The 24,085-nt window shown below is 42.1% G+C and overlaps 1 protein-coding gene across 2 annotated transcripts in view; it reads right to left on the bottom strand.

Moving 5' to 3' along the window:
• Window positions 1-2,743: 2,743 nt before the first annotated feature.
• Sdc2 (syndecan 2) overlaps window positions 2,744-24,085 on the bottom strand; it is a 101,021-nt gene continuing 79,679 nt past the window's right edge. For both annotated transcript variants that reach the window (XM_005381834.2, XM_005381835.2), the window contains exons 2-5: window positions 20,955-21,066; window positions 11,470-11,606; window positions 6,277-6,412; window positions 2,744-5,017 (exon numbers count right to left, since the gene is read on the bottom strand). In XM_005381834.2, the coding sequence (XP_005381891.1) occupies window positions 4,854-5,017; window positions 6,277-6,412; window positions 11,470-11,606; window positions 20,955-21,066 (549 nt within the window). In that variant the 3' untranslated portion in view covers window positions 2,744-4,853. The remainder of the gene's footprint in view (window positions 5,018-6,276; window positions 6,413-11,469; window positions 11,607-20,954; window positions 21,067-24,085) is intronic.

Raw genomic sequence — 24,085 nt, 5'->3', positions numbered from 1 at the left:
CTTCCTGCCCCCCCCATCCATACAGAGGACAGTAGGGAGGGTTGGAGATAATGAGAGTCCAACAGCCAAATAATGGTCTCTCCTCTTAAATTAGTATTTCCAATTTAGATTTCTTGGCCTCTGGGCCCTTCCATTTTATTCGTTTACCTGACACCTCCCCTTGACTAACAGTCCTAGCACCATGGCCCAAAAGGAACCATGGTTCACCCCCAGCCAATTCCTTTCCGATGATCTGCTCACTGCTCAGCCAGTGTTTGTCACCTTCAATCCTTTTTACTCCCTTACTTCTTCCAAACTTCTGGCAAGCCTGGTTGGCTATGCCTCTCTGAAAAGCTCCCCTGTAGTCCTGCCCGTCTCCCTTAGACCACTTCGGCCAGGCTACCACAGTTTCCCCTGGGTGACTATGACAACTGTGTCTCTTTATTGTGTCCTATTGTGTCTCTTTACAATACAGATGCCAAGGGCGTTCCCATAGACCTTGAGAGCTAGGGGCTTTATTCTGCCTGTAGGAACCACTGAAGAGAGTGACAAAACTAATTTACATCTTAATGGAATCGGCCTTGCTTTCTGTGGGAAGTAAAATATAACGTAACAAAAGCGGAAGAGGGAAGGCCTGTCAGAAGGCCCTTATGCTTACGCTCAGCCCTCTTCTCTATCACTGTCCCCTTCTTCCCAGCCACTGGTCTCTGTCCTGTTCCCCCAACCCCTCCTTAAGGCCTTCCCACAGCCTGTTTTGTCCTGACTTTGGCCCAACTGGTTAATCACCCAAGCTTTAGCCTTAGCCCTTTCCTAACCAGCCCAAGTTTTCATGATGGCTGCTCACAACTCTCTCCTGTGGGCACAAAGTTGGACAGCCCTTCTGAGCCCAGAACCTCAGGTGTGGCCAGATAACTCGCCCCGGCAAATGAGATGGGGATGGCAGCGACATGTCACTATTGGGAATTAAGTTTTAAGAGCCCTTGTGTGCTTCAGCTCTTTCCCTCCTACCTTAGTTACTGGCAGTGTCCGGATAATAGCTACTCCACAAGGCTGAGCCCCATGGTGAGGATGAAATTATCCAGAGCACAACTTTCTGCCAGACCATAGCTTGAGCAAGGAAGTCTGTGCTGCTTCAAGTTGCTCAGAGATTGTTATAGCCTCACAGCTCACCCTACTGTTAGTCTTCTAGTCCTGTCCATGTGGAAATTCCCACCAACTGATGATCTCTATCTAGAAGTTTCATTTACTGATTTTGTTTCCACTGTGCACTCCCTCCATGGCAGGTCCACATGGGCTGGATCTGTACAAGTGAGTTATTCACACACCTCCAGCTTCTTCAAATGTCCTGTGCAGCCAGTAGGTAAATATGTGTTGATTAAAATTCTGGTGGCTTACATATATGAGCAAAATGAACACTATTTTGACAATGGAACTGGAACAAACCTATCTTATTATGCTCAGCATACACAAGCACTAAAGTCCAAAGTTTCACTCTATTTGTGGGCTGGGTCAGTGCCTTGGGTTACACCCTTCCAACTCATTCACAAGAATCTAAGCTGCTCTCCAAGCTGCCAGGATTTTTTGGTCAGAAAAAAATCTGGCTGAAGACTATAATGTAGCAGCAGAACTAAAAGAAATGGAACTTTAGAATCCAAAGAAGTTACCCAGAGTTAGGAAACAGGAGGACAAAATTCATTTTGATACTGATTTTACTGCTAAGAGAAAAACAGAAAGTTTTGTGTGCTGACTAAATCTAATTCTACACATGGTCCAAGTCTCAAGTTGCACAACTGTCATAGATTACCACTAGAAAGAGCCTTCCTGATCGCTCAACGCAGACCACTCCACTTGCAGTCTGGCTTGATTCCTTTTTATTAGAAACCTCTCAGGATCTCACTGTTGCCCGCTTGGTACTAACGCAGAGTCTCGTGAGAGAGACTGCTGCGTGAAGTCACTGTCCTTTTAAATCTAGTATATTTAAAAATATACTTCTACTACCTCATTATATAATGGCAATAAGGCTATAAAGAAGATCCTGCTTGTCAAGTTAACCATGGGATGATTTTAGTTTGTTTGTTTTTGCTCCTCACTTAAAAATATTCCTCAGAGTTGCAAAATGTTTTTAAGTATTGAAGAAAAAAGCCTAAAAACTAAGATTGTCTGTGCGTATTCTTACAGGAACCAGTACCCTTTGTAGGACATACTGGTTTCCTGAGGCCTTCTGAGTTATTGTTATTGTGTCCTAATTTAGTTTCCAACCTCATCAATCAAGAGCACCTCATCTAATGTAAAAAAAAAAAAAAGTACACTACCGAAACATCAAATCACTGAAAACTTGATGTGAAATGACCAACTACTGACATTAGCTGAAATCAGTGTCCACCTCAATTCAATCATACTAACCAGATCCTAAAGCTGACATTCAGGCACTACACACCTGCAGCTAAGACTCATGAGAAAAAAACATTTTAAAAATATGCACAAATGCCATTTCCCCCATGTGCTAAAAATGAGACAGCTTAAACGCTCCAAGTCTCAACACAAAGCCATCTTCAGACAAGGGAGATCATTTGCACATGGTTAAGGAAACAGGAAATTTCCACATTGGTTTTAGTATTTATATTTTACCAAAATTTTTCTGAATTTAGCAATGGTTACTAACCCTTTTCATAGTAGTGTTTAGTACTTCTGAAAAAATCAAGAAGAAATAAACTAAGCAGAAAACGTGCAGTTGAAGAAAACTGGATATCAGTCTATACAGTGATTTACTTTCGGCATGACAGACTTTATTTTGGCACTTTAACAAATATTTTGCTTTACAGCAGTGACAAAATATTTGCCAGAAAAATTCTTTTCCTGGCACGGATATTCCAAGCAAGTTGTTCTAGGAATAGAATTTCACTCTGCTTTGCACAGTTAGAGGTAAACCCACTACATTCTTAACCTCTGTAATGAGGGCTATTGTGCGCGGTATCTGAAGGACCTATCGGTTCCTTTTAATTACTCTAAATAAAGTGAATCGAGTCTGTAAGTGGTGGGGGAGGAGATTTGACAATTAAGGCCATTAAGAATTTAAGTAAACACTGCTTCAGTGTTGCTTTAAAACTTTTCTTTAAAAATGAGTTCGGTGGCAATCCCAGGGAATGTTTTCTAAATGAAGCATTCTAACTTTCTTAAAAGCTTACATATCGAAAAAGTTGCTGTTTTTGCTACCTTTTTCCTACTTCCAGGGCTCAAAATTTAAAACAAAATTAATAACATGTAAAAAGGAAATGTTCAGAACAGTAAGGACCCAGGCAGGGTACCCTCCTCTCCTCCTGAGGCATCACTCTTTCCAGCTATTTTGATCCCAAGCAGCAAGGCCCTCATTTTTAACACAAACAGCACACTTTGCAAGGTAAATCAATTCACAGGACTAAGCCTGAGATAGCTACTTCCGGAAAACCCCCCTTCAGTTCTTTGGAATTTACAGTCTAAGAAGTTATTTGCAAAAGCAGACATCTGTCTCAATACTGCCACCAGCTACCCCACAAAGGTAGCAAACTTCGGAATTCCCTGGCAACCTCCCAATATCTGTACCAAGATATACACAGGACAATGCACTCGGCTTTCCTCTGGCCAATTCGAGAATCTGGTAATAAACAGCCCCACTGACGGGCTCTTTGGTCTTGATTTACAGACACTGTGGAACACGCAGAATCAAACCCCAACATTCTTGAGAGCAGATGGTCATCAGCAAAGGGGAGATGTACATTTGATCGAAAATGTACAAAATTTATAACAGTGACATTTTCAATTAGGCCACATGATTTATTCAGTAGTTTTTATGTTCCCAAATTACAATTTATGTCTATTCATAAGACTACAAAAGTTACCATTAGAATTGTCTGTGCTTATAAAATACCAACTTTTTTAAACTGTTATATATACTCAACACCAGTCTGTGACAAGTTACATAGAATCATAGGCACTTCAAAGGCTTAAAAGGATGTTTACAACTTAAATGCATTTTTAAAAATGAAAACCGCTTTTTTTCTTTAAACCCCTCCTTGTACCTTCAAATTGCAAGAAATTAACAAAAACAGTGGCCAAAGGAATCTGCAGCAACTTTTCAAAATACTGAGAGCATCTTTGGGCTTGCTGAGGCTTGTCAGTAACTTCCATCAAATCCTCTGAAGAGAAGATCTGATCAGATAGATTGGACTAAACATTTTGTAGTAATAATCCAATTTTACACATAGATTTGCTGTTATAAATCTGCCTGAAGCTACAGGTAATGAAAAATAAAGCAAGTGTAAAATGGATAGTCTGACATTTAAAAATTTACACAAAGTGGAGGTTAAAGTTTACATATTTGAAAATCACATATACACTAAATTACTATTATCTGAATCATCCAAAGACAAATTGCACCATGACAGCTACAGAAAGGCATGGGATTCAGTTTGGCTTGTAAGGGGATAAGAAGGGAGGGCAGAAAAGAGGGGACATCAGATAAATTAACAAAGTAAGACCAACTTGGTAAGGTCCATCTGAGACATGCTAACACAAATGACATAGCTTTCATCTTTGAACCATAGGACAAAACAATCGTATTTTCGCATAAAAAGTTTAACCGATTCCATGAACATCAAGGGTTTTCATAACATATTTTGCCACTGCTATTCACAGAACACTGCAGATGTTAAATTTTAATTTTATGTCTTTCTAAAGAAATACATGAAAAGTTTTAAATACAATGGGATTTTATCATTAAAGTGCCAGGATGGCTCTTTAATGAAAAAAACAAAAAACAAAGATCTTCATTATTCTATGCAAAAGCTTTATTTTGAAAAGTTCAGTGATCTCAGAAAAAGAGACACTAAGTGGGAGTTTTATGCGTAAAACTCCTTAGTAGGTGCTTTCTGGTAAGCAGCACTGGATGGTTTGCGCTCTCCAAGGTCATAGCTCCCTTCGTCCTTCTTTCTCATGCGGTACACCAACAGCAGGATGAGGAAAATCGCGAAGAGGAAGCCAATAACTCCACCAGCAATGACAGCTGAAACACGGCAAAGCACGACCACTTAAGACTAAGATTCATGGGTTGCAGAAATTAGCTTTGTCAAATCAAATCTATTTACACTTTTATAGAAGGCTTAATTTGAAAACCCAATTTAAAAAAAAACCCTGGATTCAGTAGAGGTAATTATGCAAATCTGATATTCCTCTGGAAGGTATGATAATACCTCCTTTGATTAGTATTAATATCACCCAAAAGCCTCAATAAGAAAAATCCAGCTTATTCCATACTTTAAATGCTTTCGTCTTTTCAGTACTCAAATTTCATATCCTAATCTTCTAATTGCTTTTCAATGAAAACACAAAACATGATATAATTGGCTAAATTTTTTTTACAGTAAATATGAAGTAAAGTATGCAAACTTCTTTCTAGTCTTGAATTTGAGACTATCATTTTCAAGGATTAGCTGTTCTTAAATCTTGCAAAGCTTGCTCTTTGAATCAAATGTTGGTACAAGTTGAGCACCCCTTACCCTTTCGAGTATGGACATTTTTGGAGATTGGGATATCTACAGATACATAATGAGATATATCTTGAGGAAGGGCTTTAAGTCTAAAAGTGAAATTTACGTTTTTTAACACCTTATACACACAGCCTGAAGGAAGTCTTATACATAATATTTAATCAAAGTTTATTTTCTATCTCAAAATAAAAAAAGTTGGGGATGTTACTCATTGACGAGTTGCATAGCATGCATGAGGCCCTGGGTGCAGTACCCAGTACTGCCCCCTTAAAAAAAAGTGTCCTGGATTTTGGATCATTTTAGATTCTCAGATTAGGGAAGCTCAAACCGTGCCCTCTACTTCACTGAAAAAATTGTAATTAGACACAACATTCTTAACACTTTGAGCAGTATTTGTGTCAACTGCCCTCCCCACAAAGACCACTTCCTCTTAAGTTTTCTGTGAAATCAGGGATGAGTAGGAGTAAAGGTGACCTTTACACCATGCCAGTCCCACAAACCCAGCTCCTCTGGATGTTCCGGACCAGTTCAGATGACTCTTCAAGGCTACTTTGTAACTTTGGCCTCTACCCAATAACTGGCTAAGGGCTAGGCTGAAGGAGCTAGCAGAAAACAAAGCTATCCTCTAGCTTTTTACACCAGCACGATGGGCTCTCAGGACTGCTTCCAGAAAGGAGGTGATATTTAGCAAACTTTGCTACACCTGGGAAGACCCCAAGACAAACCACACCTACACTTAGGCATCCTCCCACCTGACCACCAGCCAGTCGCTCACCTGCTAGGACTTCTGTGCGTTTAAACAGGTTGTCTGAGTGTTTCTCAGTATACACGTTTTTATTCTCTTCAGCAGGGTTCATTTTCTTTTCTGTGTCAGAGAGGTGAACTTCCCCTTTATCAATTTCTTCAGGTGACTGGTGTGGGAGAAAGCAAAAGCACTGTGTCAATGTTTTGGAAATGTGTGGAAGGTAGAAATAATAAACGAGTATATTCCCGAGTTCTGCCTGTTTTAACAATAGTCTAGTAGGAAATAATTAGAATAATATTTTGCATGACGTCTATCTCAGAGAGTAAGGCTCATGATGGACTCCTATCCTTCACGATGCTGTGTAAGACACATCAGGTAAACAGGCAGGATAGACAACCAGGGAATTCATAATTTTAATGACATGGTTAAATGTTTTCATTGACATTTCCTAAAATCTCTACTATCTCACCACTTTGTGACTTCAGCTGCTCTCACCCAAGAGCATCAACCCAAATTCTCCTTGACCTTGACTGAGTCCATTTCTCTAGAGCTCAGTGTCCTTCTCTAATGAAAGACACCCCCAGGTTCCTGGACAATGCACATTACTGACAATCAGCATACAGTCCTAATTCTCATGGCCTCATTTCCATTCAGCCCATAGGACACCAACATTTAACCTGCATCTCCTTGAAGTCTACTCGTCAATTCTGAAAGAGTAATTTACTGCCAAACCAGATCAGCCCTCTCTTCTACTTTCACTAATGGTACTGTGTCTTGGGGGATCCTAAACTTACTACAGTGTTATCTCAGTTTACAAATTTAAATTTGTTTTCCCATTTGGGGGATAGTGGCTGTGTTTGTGTGCAGAAGATGGCCATGGTCATGTTTTTCACTCAATACAGAGTTTGTGAACACAAGGCAATTTTTGCCTAACGCTTTTGTTTGTGAACTAAATAGGTTGCAAAGAGAAGCACTCGTGAACTGAGACATTCCTGCACTTTGGCATATTTCATCTTGTATTTTTCTACTCACAGTCTCATCAATTTGCCTGTCAATCCCTTCAGTGAAGCTCCTTCCTTGGATTCCCATTTCCACACCTCTGTGCAGGTAGCACATCCTGTCCAAGTTCCTCAACATCCTTAGGAACACACATCTTAGGCAGTTTCTGGTCTTCTCCAGCCCATCCCTTTGCATCCCAATAAACCACAACAGGCCATCTCCACAGCCTCTTGCTAGCTAAAATTGACAGTTAACATCCATTCTTAAGTCAAAGCAGTTGTTCTATCCCAAATATAGATTTTTCTCACTTCTTTCATTACCCACTTGTTCTTAATGAAACACTCTCTAACCATCTGCCCCTCTGAAACTACAAAACACTTGACATTCTGCCAGTCCACAAAGAATCCTGTTGCCTTTCTAAAATTCAGCCCCATCACACAGGCCATCTCGTGTCATTCACTCACGCATACAGTGAAATCTGAATTATCTGAAAGCATTCTAAAACAGGCCCTGTGACTACAGATTCTGTTTCAGTTAGTCTGAGGTGCGAAGTGGCCCTGACTTGTAGTGTTGATTAAAGTTTTCTGGATGATTCTATGGTACCAGAACCACCACTTTTGAGAAATTTAGTTCAAGTGAGTTGTCTTTTCTCCATCATGATGAAGTTTCCACTGGTCAGCATTACTGATTAAAAACACTGTCAATTCCACTGGGCTATAAAGACAGTAAATCTTTTTTAACTCTACTAGTCTTCCTACAAAGAACAATAATCTTCATCGGGACTTTACAGAGTCTAACATGCCTGAGATGGTCAAACGATTGCTGTTTGAAGAAAGATTTATTCAAAATAGTGGCCTGTTGCTTAAGTCTACAGGGCTAAAGTACCTAAAAAGAGACCTCACCTTCTTGGGCTGCCTCAAAGTCACTCTTAGTTTTAGAAAGGACCACAGCTAGACAAGGGTCCACTTGAACTTTATGGGATGTAAGATCAGTGGGTCTCTGTCTCAGGATCAGAACATATCAGGCTTCCCTGGAAGACGGTATATGATAAAAGTGTGACAGAGTGGCCCTCTTTCCTTTCCAAACCACAAGGAAAATCTCTACTGTCTAAACTTTAACTTGCCATGACTTACAAAATACAGCACCACAAAGAAATTATCATTTCACTGTCACTCAACATGAACCTGAATTTCACTATTTTCTGCACTGCTATGGCAGAAGACAATAAGAATGGTTTGCCCAGGCCTTCCTGTAGCAAAGCAAAGCAGAAGAAAGAAGCTCATTAACCATCGTTTGCCTGAGTTTTCTCCACTTTCTTCTGACAGAAAACCTATCAGTAACTGGTTACCTAGTACAAAAGACAAATACCTCAACTTATCAGAGAGTGGATTATCTGAGTCCTAATCTAGGAACCTTGTGCTGCTCATCAACCCTGTTTTTCTACTAGAGGTTATGAAAAAGAGGAGAAAACTCAAGTAAGTAGATGGACTTGTGTCTCAGAGAGAATTAAAAAAACTCCTTTGGGAAATTAGATGCATGTAGTAGCTACTGCAATATTAGACAACAAATTTACTCCACATTATCTTTATCCCATTGTAATGATAAATCACATGGGCTTTTTGAGTTCCTAAAGTCATCTAACAGCTGACTTGTTCAGTTCTCTCTGATCCAACTTTGGGTCCAGCAGGAAGCAAAAAAAAAAAGTATGCATTCCAGGATCTGAGTATGTGGGTATGGGAGGTCCCCACAGAACTGGAGCCATGTGCGCTTAGAGGCATGGTCTATCAGCCTGAAGGTGTTCTGGATGGAACGTTCTTTTGTTTAAATTTAAATTTTTATTGTATAGAAACACAGGCTTGAAGAAGAAATCATTTCACAGTATAGAACCAATCTAATTGCTGTAACTCTAGCATACATGTGCAAAATGAAATTATGAGAAAGGCAGCAGAGATAATTAAATGAAGCCAATTAAAGTTCTGTCACACCATGCTTGGCTATTTGGATGCCATGGAAATGGAAGAGAGCAGAAGTTTACGGGAGATTCTCTGCATCAACAAGTAACTGCTTTGTTTTTTTTTTTTACTTTTTAGCCACATAAATTTATAACAAACTAGATACAATATCTGTAACAATGACATTAATGCCACTGTGAGACCCATTCAAAAGCAAAATCTGCACTAATGGTATCCTAGAGGCAACGAATACAGCTGCACTGTGTAACCACAAAATAGAAGACTAAATCACTATTATCATTGTTATTCATAATCAATATTGCCATTATCAGTGGCTTGATGATGATGTGATATATAACAAATACATCTCCCATGACTGCATGAATTTTTATTGTTACACTAAATATAAATAATAGTAAGAATATAAATATACTAAAAATGTTACAGGAACTTTTGTCCCTAGACTCATCTGCCTAATGATTACACTGTTTATCTCAATTTGATGCAATTATTTATTCAAGTCAAACTTAAATCCATTTCCCATCTGGTTTTTGTCAATAGACGAGAAATCTATGTCAAATTGGGTTTTGGTCAGGATAGAACTCTACCACTGAAAGCCAAAACTGACCTAGGAGGGTTTTTTAGCTCAAGTTAGTGAGGTTTAATGGTTGCTGACTTCAAGAGATTCAGTTTTTCTTTTTTTTTTTGTACCAGGAATCAAACTCAGGGTCTCGCCCTTGCCAGGCAGGCGGTGTGCTACTGAGCTACATCCCTGGTAAGAGATTCAGTCTTGGGATGGAGTCACATACAAATGTGGTAAGGGCCATAGTGGATAATAAACACCTACTTTGCTGTGTTCAGCTGTCCTATCAGCAATCATACCTACTTTTCCTTTCTTCCTTTGTCCTTTCTTGTGTTCATTCAACCTAGACAATAGTGGAGCAGCTACCATGCATGAGCCAGAACATGCTAGCTACATCTGCCTGAGTCCTCATGGAGCTTTGCCCTGCCTTCTCAAAGCCTGGCTGCTGAAGTCAGCCAGCCAGTTCTAGCAACTGACCCTTCTTAACCCTACAGGATCATATTAACCCAGAGAGGGCTGACCTCTGTTGCTCCACATCTGCAGAAAACCATACAGCTATGCTCTTCCCCACCCTAGGACATGCACTAGGACAAGAGAGAAAAGGACGAGTGCTCTGCTAAGAGCAAGAAAGGCCACCTCTGCTCCTGCCTGCAAGAGGGCACTTCTTACTCTAGAATGGCCATGTCACTGCTTTTACAAGACAGCCTTCCATAGCCGTCTGTTATAAAAGCTTTGAAGAATCTGACTTCTAATCAATAGATGGGTAAGTTCCAAAATGTGTTCTTGTGTCTTTAAGTTTTCATAAGAACCAGGCCACTCCTGGAGTACCTGCAAAGTCTACCACTGCAGCTGTCACCACACATGCTCATCTGGAAGACAGGCTTGGTCCCTTCTGCTCCACCAAATTCAATCAACATTTCCAGAATGCTAACTCCATCTAGGTGCCACATTACACTCACATTTAATCCTCTTAATGACCCAAGGAATTTGACTGGATCTAGGGCTTGAAACCTGAGGCCATCTCTAAGCTTTTAATATGCCTTTTCCAACTTAAATAGTCCTCCTATTAGTGGATAGTCAACTAATTGCAGTACAACGCTGAGGCCCAGGCCATGAGCTCATAGTTTTCAGTAGCTAGTAACTTTGTTCTGCTCTAAAGCCAATAGTCTCATTCTGAAGATGCCAGCTCACGAAAAGAATGAATACAGATGTATCCAGCTTCAGCAGCAGCAGAGAAAGAGGCCTAAATTTACATGCCACTGAGGGCAGACCCGCCAGGGCATGGAGACTCGGACCAATTCAAGACACTATCGGGAGTCTCATCCCATAATCTGTTGCAGCATGCGTAAGGTTTGCAATGGTTTTAATTCAGAACATTCTCCAGGAAATGAAATTTTTGTCTTGATTTGAGTCAAATAAATAAGGTTTTGCTTCTTAACTGAGCTTAAGAAGTTCCTTAAGAAAAAGTGCCATGTGAACAACATCCATACATAAATTAGGCTTGGGAGATAAAAGTAGGAGTTGAGATAAATGACCCTAAAGAAAAAGCAAGAGCCATTTACAATATAACAAGAGACCATTTGTCCTCGCATAATTTGATGTAGGGCTTCTTGAAAGGTCTGTTCTGCATGGTGGGAAAAAAGAGCAGCATTTACAATAATGCAATAACGCAAGCAAAACCAAATGCACCTTCGTCTGAGCAGGTATCCTGTCGTGTGTCTTCAGCGTCGTGGTTTCCACTTTGGGAGCAACACTAGTGAATGGTATCTTTGGAAGCAGTGGTCGAGACGTCGTCAGCTCTGGACTTTCTACATCCTCATCAGCTCCTAGAAAATAAGCAAAGGTGAGCATGCAAATCTTAGCACAGAGTTTTACATTAGCAGGCAATACTTTCTAAGGCTGATACTGCCAAGCCAGGGTCCTTCAAAGTACCAGTCCTTAAGAATTTACAGCATAAACCTTCCTGCAGTCTTTACTGTGATAGTGTGATTTTAAAGGAGCTCTACAAGTAGCTTGGTATTTTTTTCTATATCTTTAACCTTGCGTGTTCAATCTCTTCTGCCTGAAGTTTTCTCCTGTTTACACTAAAATATCCTTTTTGTGTTGTAAAACCATAAAACAAAATACAAAACGCAATCTTTCCCACAGCTAGCTCCTTATCTCATATCGAGCTCCTGGCTTCTCTGCCCTTGTTATAGCTGACTTTCCCACAGGTGGCATGGATGTGCTGGGTCCTTTCGTCATCATCATCCTCTCCACTCTGTGCTCCATTCCTCCCAGGGATTCCTTCCCTGTCATCACACTGGCGATATTTTTGGTTAAGGTCACCAGTGTCCTCCATGTTGACATATCCAATGGCATTTTTCAAAGGGTACTCAACCAATCAAATATCCTCATGATCGTTTGCATGAAGTGTCCTCCACAGGTTCACATGTTAAAGGTTTGGTCCTTAGCTCATGGTGCAATTGAGAGTTGGAGGCTAGCCAAGTCCCAGTCACTGCAGGCATGTACTTGACGGGGATATCGAGATGCTAGCCCCTTTCTGTCTCCCTTCCATTTCCCAGCTCTCTCTGCCACAGGCTCCCACCATGATGTGCTGGTTTACTACAAGCCCAAAAGTAAGTAGCAAATCAACCATGGACTGAATCTTCCAAAACAATGATCCAAAATAAACATTTTCTCTGTGTAAGATGATTATCTCGGGTATTTCATTATACTGAGAGAAAGCTGACTAATATACTCCTAGTACCTCCATTGGACACTGCCAACTGCCATGTCTTTGATACACCTTGTTTCTTTGGGCTTCTACAACTTCCTCGTCTTCCCTTACTTCTCTGGCTATCTAAGTCTCCTCTGCAGATTTATCATTCTCTACTAGAATGCCAACTAATACAAGTTGGTTGAGGTTTTTTAATCTATACTTTCTCCCTCCCTTATACCCATGGTTTCAATCAACCATAAAAACAAAGATGATACCCCAATTTACATTGCTAGTCTTTGCCACCCCTCTCAAATTCAGACCTATATAACCAACGAACTGCTTGACATTTTCACTTGAACGACTCAAAGATATCATATACCTCTAACATGTTCAAAACAAAACTCTCCCCTACCTTCCCCACATGCACCCTGTAGCCATCTCCCATATGAACTTGCAGTGGCTGTAATCCTCTCTCTGCATTCCAGATTCCGGACTTTCTCCTCCTTATCTCCATATGGAATGCTTCACTCCATCCCACTGCTTCTGTCTTCTCAGTGTCTCTCAACTCTGACATCTTTCTATACTTTCGGGAGACACTACCCTAATTCAACCCACTGTGACCTTGCCATGAACCCCTATACCTTCCTTCTTCATACGCAGGTACCATGGGATGAATATAAGATGCCTCTACCCATCCATGTGTGGTCTAGCCTTGGCCTACTTTTCCCAGCTTCCTCAAGCACCACCACCACTATTGTCCCCTGGGTGCTAGCTATGGTGCCCTGACCCTTCTACAAGAAGCTCTCACTTAGTTAATAATTCCTAATTCAGCTCCAGGCCTGTTATGATTTATATCTAGACTCCCCCCACCCCAAGCCTTATGCACTCAGAGGTGGGGCTTTTGGGAATGACTGGATCGTGGGTGTGTGATACTGCATCATGGGTATATAGCACTGGATTAGTCCACTGACTGGTTTAGCATTGTTCTCGGTGTAGATGATGGACTTACTGAAGAGGGAAGACTACACCTTGGGTGTGGGGTGGCACCAACCAATAGGCTTGAAGCCTGGACAGAATAAAAAGAGAAAGAAGAAGGGAGTCTCGCTTCTTCCTGTCTGGCATGTCACAGACTGTTTCTCCTTTGCCATGCCACCCTGCCTTAAGCCAGCCAACTAGGGACTGAAATCTCTACAAACTGAGCCAAGACAAACCTTTCCTCCTTTAACTTGTGGGTATCCGGTATTTTGCCCCAGCAACAAGAAAATAACTAAACAAGCCCTTGGGGAAAACACACCTTCCCTATTATCTCGGAGCTCTTTGTTAAGCAGCTTTTTAGCACCATCTTTCTTACCCTACCTGCATTTATCACAACTTTATTATTATGTATTTATTCATGTAACTATTGACTTTTAGATTTGGATCTGTTTTTGCTATGATGAGCCTAATACTGTGTCTGGGGCATTACAGGCTCTAATCTGGTATTCCTAGCTTGGCACTTTGGGAAAGGGGCTTTCTATCAAAAGACAGCTTGAGAATTTCTGACATTCAAACATAATATTGTTTTTAAATTAACCACTTCTGAATTTTGTAATAATTTAGAATAAGCTCAAACTCTATAACTCAAACTAACCTGTTTCTTTAGATGAGAATGAATGATGAATACCTCTAAATTCCTTAAATCAAAGAATATAAGTATTTCCCACAGAATCATAAGCATGTAATAAGGAGTTCTGAAAATAAGAGGTAACATGCTGGAAAGAGTGTAATGGCTACAGGTTATTTCTTAATGTATCAACTTTAACTTCGGGACACATATACTCATTTTTATAAGGAAGAACTGGCAGGAAATACTGGGATAAATACAAGGTCTGACATTTAAAAACCAAACCACATCGATCTACTTCGCCTTCTAGAATTTGTTAGCTCTGCAATCTTGGGCAAGTACTATTTGTGTCTTATTTTCTTCACTTGTAAAATGGGGAAAATAATAACTTACTCTTAAAATTGCACATACCGCCATGTGTCACTAACAACAGGCTTACGCAAAAATATTGTTAACTGACCTCTTTGTCATGGTAACAACATGGACTTACATAAACCTAGATGGCATAGCCTTCTACACATCTCAACTACATGGTGTCTAACTATAAAACATATATGGTAGAGACTACTGCTCCCAAGACTATAACGAACAAACACAATGTAAAACTAAATCAGGAAAAAGAGAAAATGATGCAATCAAGAGACCTAATAACACAGGCTGTGTGAGGCTGCTATCGGTATTACAGCAGATTATTCAGAGTAAACATTTTCCAATAAGCAGGAGTACACCCTAAAATAATGATAAGACATAGTATAGTAAATACATAACCACTAACATAGTTTTCATTATCACTGGTAAGTATCACATACTGTACACAATTATGTATGCTTTATTTTCATATATCTAATAGCACAGTAGGCTTCTTTACACAAGTATCTCCACAAACACAGGAGTAATGTACTGCACTACAACATTATGACAGCTGTGATGTCACTAGGCAACGGGAACTTTTCAGCTCCCTGTAATCTTATGGGACCACTATCATGTATTCAGTCTACTGTGAACCAAAATGTCACGATGGGGTGCATGACTGGGAATCCATCAAAGATGTAATACATTACCTGGAAGCATTCTGTATATATGCTATGTAAGAACAAGTCTTTAATAATGATAGTTCCAGCAATACACTGCTGTTTTTGTATCAGCTTGACTATCCATCAGTTTTATACTAGATAGACTCGATTCGTTACTACAATGACTCATTTTCTTATGAAGAAAAGAATGTCGATGAGAAATGAAAATGTTCATTTAAGGGCTTTCCATACTCCCTGTTTCACAAGAGTTCCAAACGTGAGTCACCAAAGTAGGAGTGGGACAAGCTGTGTGTGAAAGAAGAGATCCCAACAGTGGATAATCCCCCCTCCAACGGGCATTTTTAAAGTTGGACACATATGCAGAATGTGCCTCAGCTACTGTTATTATCTTTAATGAAAAGACAAGCTCCCCTACTCAAATGAGAACTGAGGGAGCCTCTTTGATCACCTCTCAATAACTCTCAGCTCCTGCTATAGGCTCAGTCTGAAATATCCCACTTTGGATTGTTTGCATTTACTATTGCAGCCAGTGTGGACCTCATCCTCCCTCTGTAGTCTTTGTGAGCTCCCCATTATTGGAGCTGTTTCCATTCTGTGCTTGCACTGTCCACTGTACCCCACTCTAACGTGACAGGTATTATGAAGTGGGCCACTTAGAGGTGACTAGAACATGAGGGCTGTCATTCTTTGTAAAGAATATATTTTCAGGAATGAAATTTAGGGACACAGAAATGCACAGATGAATATGCTGAGTAGAATTATCTCACCACTGGAGAAAACATGATTAAATTTTATTTACCAAAGTGTTTCTAGACTAGTGCCTGGACCCCTGTGCTGTAGGTGTTTAATAAATGCTTGTAGCATGAGTGAAAAACTATCCTCTTCATCTTTTCATCTTCTAGTAAGTTTTTCATTTTTGACAGGACTGTACACTAAGAACTCTTTCGTGCTTTCTGAATGTTCCTATTTTATAGTATCTTGTTCTTGTTTCACTGTTAAAACATCTTATCTCTTTGAAGAAAGATTTTTAGAGCAGTGACAGAGATTTTTATTCTTGGCCAAGAATGAGAAAAATGGAAGATAAAACTCACCAAATTCTCAAACCATTGGTGATGAGGAGGTTATAAAGTATCGAAGAAATGAGGAGATGGATAGGCTGATAAAAGGAGGAATATTCACATTTCTTTGGGAATCTGGGTGCTACCCTTTTCTGTTCCTTTTATAGTTTCTTTCCAACTGCTATCAACTGTCATAGTGCCAGGGAGTTTGTCAGTTATCACACAAGTAGATTATATGACATTGGAGGTTGTGTGGTTGCCACTCTGGCATCTGTTAGATCCAACAAATCTGGCCAGCTCTCTCTGAAAAGGAACCTCTGACCTACAGGCATTCTGTCCTCAAATAAAACTAGAGCAGGGTAACAGTATCAGAGTAATGTTGGCTTAACAAAATACTTTCTTTTCTTAAAGACAATCTCTCCTCTCAGCTTGGTGTGGTGACAAACACCTTTAATCCCAGCATGCTGGGAGGCTGAGGCAGTTGGATGTCAAATTCCAGCCCAGCCTGAGCAACTTACAGACTGTAAATGGTTTAGATCTAGAATGTACCCCAAAGCCTCATGTGTTCAGCTGTGGGGCTTTTGGAAGGTGGTTGGACATGGGTTGCTATATTCTTCAGCGTGTTAGACCACTGATGTGTTCACAGATAACTTGCTATTAGGAGGGTAGGCCTGGTTGAGGCCTCGTCACTGGAGGTGTGACCTGAAGGGGTTCATCTCCCTCCCTGGCTCCTGCCTTCTCTCTCTGCTTCCTGCTCACCATGATGTGAGCGACTTTCCTGCACCGCATCCTTCCACTACTATATCCTTCCCGCCTTAGAGGCAACCAACCATGGATTGAATCCTGGAAGAACTGTGAGCCAAAACAAACCTCCCTCCTTTAAATTGTAGGCATCTAAGGTATTTTGTCCCAGAGACAAGAAAAGTGACAAAGATACTACTTAGGGAACCCTGTCTCAAAATTTTAAACAGGCTGGGGACATAGCTCAGTATGAAGGCCCTGGGTTCAATGCCCAGCACCACCAATCAATCAATCAATCAATCCATCCATCCATCCATCAATCGTATTCCTCTTATTATTTAGAAAACTTTGTGAAGAATTAATGTTAATCCTTTCAACATCTGCTAAAATTCATCACAAGTCATTCTGTATTGGGTCTTTTTAATGAAACATTTGTGATTACTAATTCAATCTTCAGTTATTATAAATTTATTCAGATTTTATATTCTCTTCTTTGAAGCTTTTATATTCTCTTCTTTGAAGCTTTTAAATTCTCCCTGTGAGTTCCTGTCCGCTCCCAATGTGAAGGTTAGGGGAAGTTTCTGATCTTTCATGTTACAAGCTTCTCATAAATGCCTGGGGAGCTTCCAAGGTCTTTTTGTATTTGAAACAGGGAAAAGCTAACTAGAAGCTTTGAACACACAGGACGCGTTTGTCCAGTGTGAGCCTCACCAGTTAGGATGGAGCTCCCAGGGCCACCATCTCTGCACTGCTTCTCTCGAGTTGGTCCAGATCCCTGAAAGGAGCATCTGCCCCCAACTCGGGGCATGGTGCGAGGGGGGTGAGGGGATAAAGGACAGCCCACCAGTGTTCTGGAGCTGACTAGGGGAAGACAACTAGGGATACCCCAGCATTAAACAACCAGTCTAAGAATTTATTCCCCTGCTTCACATAAGCCCAAGCTCCAATGCTTTACCCCAGACAATAAGCCTCCAGTTTTCCTCTTGGGAAGCACAAGGATGTACTCTCTCCCTGTACAGACTTCTTTTTTGTTTGTTTGTTTTCCTTTTTCTGGTACCAGGAATCAAACTCAGGACTTTGCGCTTGCCAGGCAGGTGCTGTGCCACTGAGCTAAATCCCCGGCCCCCCCCCCCATACAGACTTCTGATAAACTCACACAGTCCATTACCACTCCCACCTTCCTCTTACAGCAACGAGAGGTGCTAACGCCCCCAGACGTCTGCTGTGTAGACTGGGGTGCATCTCAGTTCCCCCCACTTCTGGCCAACTCACACATCTCAGGTCTGCCAAGCCTGTTACTATCAGCCCATCTGCTTCCCAGCTTTCTAAACCTGATGACTTCTGTGTCTTTTATTGTCTTTGTTTGTCCTTCTGGGTTTATGCCCAATTCCTTTAGTGTCAGTTTAGTTGGGTCTCAGATAGCATTCTGCTCAGTCTGCTATCTGTAACCAAAAATCTGTTATTTAACTTTTGACTCTTTGTCAGACAGCACTTTCGTATCTCCTGTCATCCATCACATGGTGTTACAATCGTTATTTCTCGTTCCTACACTTCTCTCATTAGACTCTTGGTCTCTTGGGATGGGAACCAAGCAAGTCTTTTTTTTTTCTGGAACGGGGAATTGAACTTAAGACTTTGCACTTGCCAGGCAGGCGCCATGCTGCTGAGCTATATCCCCAGCCCCTCAAGCAAGTCTTTTTTGTCTGTGTCTATGGCACACGGCAAATGCCTATGAATGTTCCTGGGTTGGCTGGTGCCCATTCTGAGTCTGCATATGTGACAGGGGCCCCTCTCTGTCTGGGAAGCACCCTCTGGGCCTGTAGACCTTCTCGTCCTGGCCACTTGCTTTTCTACTGGATATGCTGAGAGAAGTTAGGCTAGACGGTGCATGGGCCAAAACCCGGGAGAGTTCCGATGTTTCCTGACGGGACTGGACACCCCTGGGGAAAGACTGCTGACTTCTAGAATAGGGTGTGAGGAACAGGGATCCAAAACAGTAAAGGCCTGAAAGAGAACACACTCCCAAGAGCCACTCCACGGTCCCTGTCCCTGCTCCACTACATTCTGACGGTGTGGGGTGAGGCAAGTTCCTTCATCGTCCATGCCTTAGATTTCCTCACATGGAAAATGGAAATAATAATAGGCTCTAAACTCACAGGGCTCTTGCATGGATTGGAGACACACAGGAAGCGCATCACAAAGCACAGTCACAGCCACTAGTACCTGAGGATGAAAAGCAATACCCAGGCAGAAGAGCACCGAGTGGTTTCCAAAGAAGAACAACGGTCTCCCAACTTTTTCACAGCGACCATTTGCCAAAACCTAGAGCTGTGGACAAAGCACTCTAGACCACATTTAAGCCTCATCTTGATCTACGTGATGAGTGGGTCCAGGTTTTCCAACAACCCACTCCAACTCCAGCCTTTCATCTGGACAAGCGCAGAGAGCACATGGGCAGGCTGGGGCCACCTGCTTGCTTTAACCATAAAGAAAACCTTGGCGGTAAAACAACTTGCACTACCTCTAGAGATCCGTAACAACTCTGATCCTAAGATCTGTGAAATGGGGGCAAAAGAGTACCCCTGTCTATCTCCTGGGACATTTTGAAAATGACAGTTACAAAGCACTTTTGAGGCACTAAAAAAAGGGGGGCCATGAGTGGAAGATATTAATAGAGTTGTAGGCTATGGAGAACAACTCTTTTCACACTCATTCTGCGTGTGTGATATATATCACACTCCCAAGAATAACTCAGGCTATTCTTACTCTGGATTGCAGTGTAAGCTCATTATTACTAGGTCAGCCACCACCTCTCTTGTCTTTCTCAGACCTGCCACTTTCCAACTTAAAATATTCTCATATCACATATGACTGGATCTCTAAGATGCAGTCGATTTTAATTTGTGCTGGACCAATCTGCCTGTTGCACATCTACATTCAGCAAAACTTCTACCATCTTTTGAACCTACAATGAAAACCCTGAGCAAAAAAAGATCTGGTTAAGACTTTTATTGTATGCTCTTGGCGACAAATTCCTGAATGGCCCATTAATTAAATATATACACAGGCTCTTTTATTCTTGGGGACCGTTTTTGGCACAGGTGAAATGTTTACCAGGTGAGGTAGACTGGAAATTGGCCAGGCTCCTTTATTCCTCCTTGGTCTCACATCCTCTGACATGTGACTGACCACAGCTCCTTCCACTAAGAGGCAGGGTCTGGACTGGCCTTTTCTCTTGCTTTGACCAATAAAGGCTGGTAGAAAGTATGATGTGGTAAGTTCTAAGCCCAGGCCACAGGAGGATTTGCACACATCTACCCACTGAGCACCCATCTGATTGCTGAGCAAATGGCTGGACAGACACTGGGTGACAGACAGTGCAGACCACAGCCAAGTCTACTCAGCTGCCACAGAGACATGACAGAGCCCAGCCAAGCCCAGGCACTCTGCACACCCAGCCTCCTGCTGACCTCTGGCACACAAGGTCCACCTGCACAGTAGTGGGGTAAATGCCTGTTGTTCTAAGTCATTGAAATGTGGGGTGGTTTGTCACGTAGCACTAAGGAATGTTAGCATCACCCTGCCCTGCTTTCACTCGGCTGCTACATTTTTCCTCCTACTTCTGAGCAACACACTAGGAAAAAAAAGACGATACAGCTTCTTGCTCTCGTATGTAATCTTTAACACAGAGCAGGCGGTTTTATGAAGCTAGCGTTTGAGAGATTTCCTTAAGAGTAGTTTCCATGGTGTTACTCTGGAAGACTTAACGAACGTGGAAGCTAATGTGCCCACTCCTTTCATCCTCACAACAGCTCTGTTGCACGAGTGTTACTTTCTATTTTATAAATGAGAAAACTGAGGCTCAGCAAAGGGAAAGAACTTCTCAAGGTCTCACAGCGGAAGTGGCTGGGAGCTGTAACTCGTACCCGGGCACTGTAACACCAAGGACCAGGCTCTCAAGTGTAACACATCCTGCCTGTCTCCTAGAATACAGTACAGTGTTTGTATGTCCCAACACCGATTATGGCCAGTCTTACCTGAGCCGGAAGCAGAAGCATAGTCGTCGTCGTCAATAGGGTACACTCCTGACGCATCTTCAATGGAACTGTTGTCAAGGTACATGTCTTTATCAGACGTCAGCTCTGCTCTCTGAGGAGGGAAGGACAAGGGATGCGGGGTGGTGAGACATTAAGAAACACGTTGCTTGTCTTCCTGTTCAGTTTACACTACAGGGACCAGACCTCCCTCCTCTGCTCCTCTGGATCCACACGTCTAGCCATCCTCTTACTCAGCACACTCAGACAACTCGGATTAAATCAAGAGCCTCCAGACTAATGCCCTAGAGGGAGGCCTGTGCAGCCTAACGCAGCAGAATGAGGACAGCTCAGAGCCCTAAGCACCTTGGGCTTCCTCTGTTCCACTCCACTAAACCTAACTGAGTTTCAGTTGTCCCGGTGCTAGTTATTAGGCAGCTCAGGCAGTGTTTTAGTCACCAGTGAGGTTCCTTTACTGCAAAGCTACAGAAACACCCAACCTGCTTAAGACTTTCTTGGGGATGTACATAAAGGTATTACGGCGCTTAGGCTAAAGACTGGGGACCCCATCAAGGAGCACCAAATGCTCACAGACCTGTCTGTGCTCAGCTTTATCACTACAGATGAGAGTGCATCAGTCACCCAGAGCTTTCTGCTATGACCCAGACCCACGGCGAGCCCCACGCGGAGCAAAGTCTGTGGGGCTCACCTGCCAAGGCTGAGAGCTTGCTGCCAACTCACTTCTAGGCTTAGCAGAGCCTTAATGACAAATACAGATAAACCCACAAGAGTGCTTTTTTTTTTAAATTACTGGCACTGGGTAATAGCAAATCGCAGGCTTAATATGAGAAGGATCAGTTAACGACGTATACCAGTTCCACAGCTTCTTAGCTCTTTAGTAGGAGTGCAGTATTAAAATCAACCTAATCCTGCCAAAGGGTAACATGCATGAATTTGAGCCGAGGTAGAACTTTTTTTTAAATGGTCTCGGTAAATTGATATTTTACCAGCAGCATCTCAGCCTGGCAGCTTCTAAGCATAGCTGGTGTTTGGAAACAGGCAGCAGTCATTATCGTCCTATTTTTAAAGATCAAATTGGATGTTTGTTCCTAAGAGGAATTATACAAAATGTTTCCCTTGCTTATGTTGGTTTTTCATGAGATTTCCACTTAAAATAAAACTTGGTTTCAGCAGACGCTGTGGCTGAGCCTTCCCGGGAGGTTGGGCATCCTTGGGAAGGAACAGCGGTGCTTTCTTCTCTCGGGTTTCAGCAGCAGGCTCCAGAGGCCGGAGCCTTGTAAATCTGAGCCCACCTTCTCCACAGGCCTTGGTGCCAATGGATAGCGAAATAGGGGATCGCTTTGTTGCAACGATCATACCAGCCTATTTTGAGGGCCCAAATCTTGGGACCCCTGTTCCAGCAGCCCGAGGTACAGGCACTGAGTGGCCAGGTCACCCTGAGCCAAGAGCATTCTGGAACCTTTCTGCCAGACACTCTGAGGCCATCCCGAATGATGCCGGTTTCCAAGGCTACACCATTCCAGACTGCGTTCCCAAAGCTTGCAAACTGTATCTGGAGCCCTGAGGTTCCATAGCTCTTATAAATAACTCAGCTGCCTGCTTAGAGAAGACTAAACAGCCAGCCCTCCTTATGTATGTCTGGGGCCTCCACAGCCGTGCATTCTAACCGTGGACTGACAATACTTTTTAAAACTAAGCCAGTACTGAGCATGTACAGATTTTTTCTTGTCATCACTCCCTAAACAATACAGTGTAACATCTATTCATACAGCATTTACACTGTTAGGTAGTGTAAGGAATCCAAAGATGATTTAAGGGGTGGTGGGTAGGCTACATGAAAATACTATGACATGTTATATAAGGGGCTCGAGCACCCATAGATTTGGGTGTGCAAGCTAGGTATAGGAAACAATCTCCTGTGGAAAACAAGGTATGATGGTAACTCATTCATCTTTAACTCACCCCCCGCACCCCGCCCAGTCAAACCATTGGGCTTGGCAGATAGTAGGAGGTCAGAGACCTATGACTGTGCTGAACCACTCTGCTCCCACCTACAACCCACCGTCAGTCTTGCTTATATCAAACCTTGTCCCGTTAACTGCTCCAGAGAACCTTCTTTTTCACGCTGTCAAATCTAACTTGACTTTCCTAGCACTTATGTCCCCTAGTTATAAACTCTGCTATTTTAGATTTTGTGGCACACGGACAACTTAAGACATACACCCTCACCATTATTTCTAATTGCTTCATATGTACTTGCCTTGCCTCTTGCTGAGAACACTTTGTTGATGCCAGTCTTGAATAACCTGTGTAGACTCGCTCTCTGTCTCTCTCCAAGTGCACGGATACACAATAAATATTTGTCAGCTGAGATTACTTAAACCAAATTGGCTTGACTACTTTTGATTCAGGTTTCAGAGCTGAAATGTCCCAAGAGGTCCAAGGTTCCTACAGTCAAAATCTCTCAATATTAAGCCTAGGAGATTACCTTCTCCACCTGCTAAGCCTTACATAGAATCTACTTCAGTAACTCAGACTCTTGAAAGGGAAAGATTCCGCCATCTACATTTTAGAAACTGGTTTCCCTTTCCTTAATGTTGGGTGGTTCTCATTTTCCCCTTGGCTCTGTCAGAGAAATCTGATGTGGCAAAGGTTAACATTAAGAAACTTAATCCTTATGTGTCAGTTAGATTTCTGTTCATTAGAGGATCCATTTGTCTGGATTAACACATCTGTCACAATTACCAGGCAGGTAGGCCCAAACTGCCTCCCAGAGAATCTAAGCCACCTCACCCATCAACCACACTACCGGGCAGCCTGAAAGGAAAAGTGGGTAACTAACTGTAAGGCCTGTACTAATGCCAGGCTTGGGGTGGCATCAGGGATGGTGGAGAAAAGCCAGGCATCCCTCACCACATGGTCCATGCAGGGCACCATGGTGGTCCCAAAATCCATGGGATGTTTCATGTCTGTGACAACAGCAAGAATACTGTTTTTTCCCCCGTCATTCAGTGTGGTATAAACAATTGTGACATCAAACTAAAAAGAAGCTATCTCCTACTGTGACTGCAGGGGCACCAAGAACCCAGAAGGAATTAGTGGTATTTCTATAG

Source organism: Chinchilla lanigera, unplaced genomic scaffold (genome assembly GCF_000276665.1).
Source record: "Chinchilla lanigera isolate Chin_1 unplaced genomic scaffold, ChiLan1.0 scaffold00016, whole genome shotgun sequence".
Lineage (NCBI taxonomy): Eukaryota > Metazoa > Chordata > Mammalia > Rodentia > Chinchillidae > Chinchilla > Chinchilla lanigera.
Note: the sequence above shows the minus strand (reverse complement) of the source record. Positions and strands in the feature narration are given on the sequence as shown.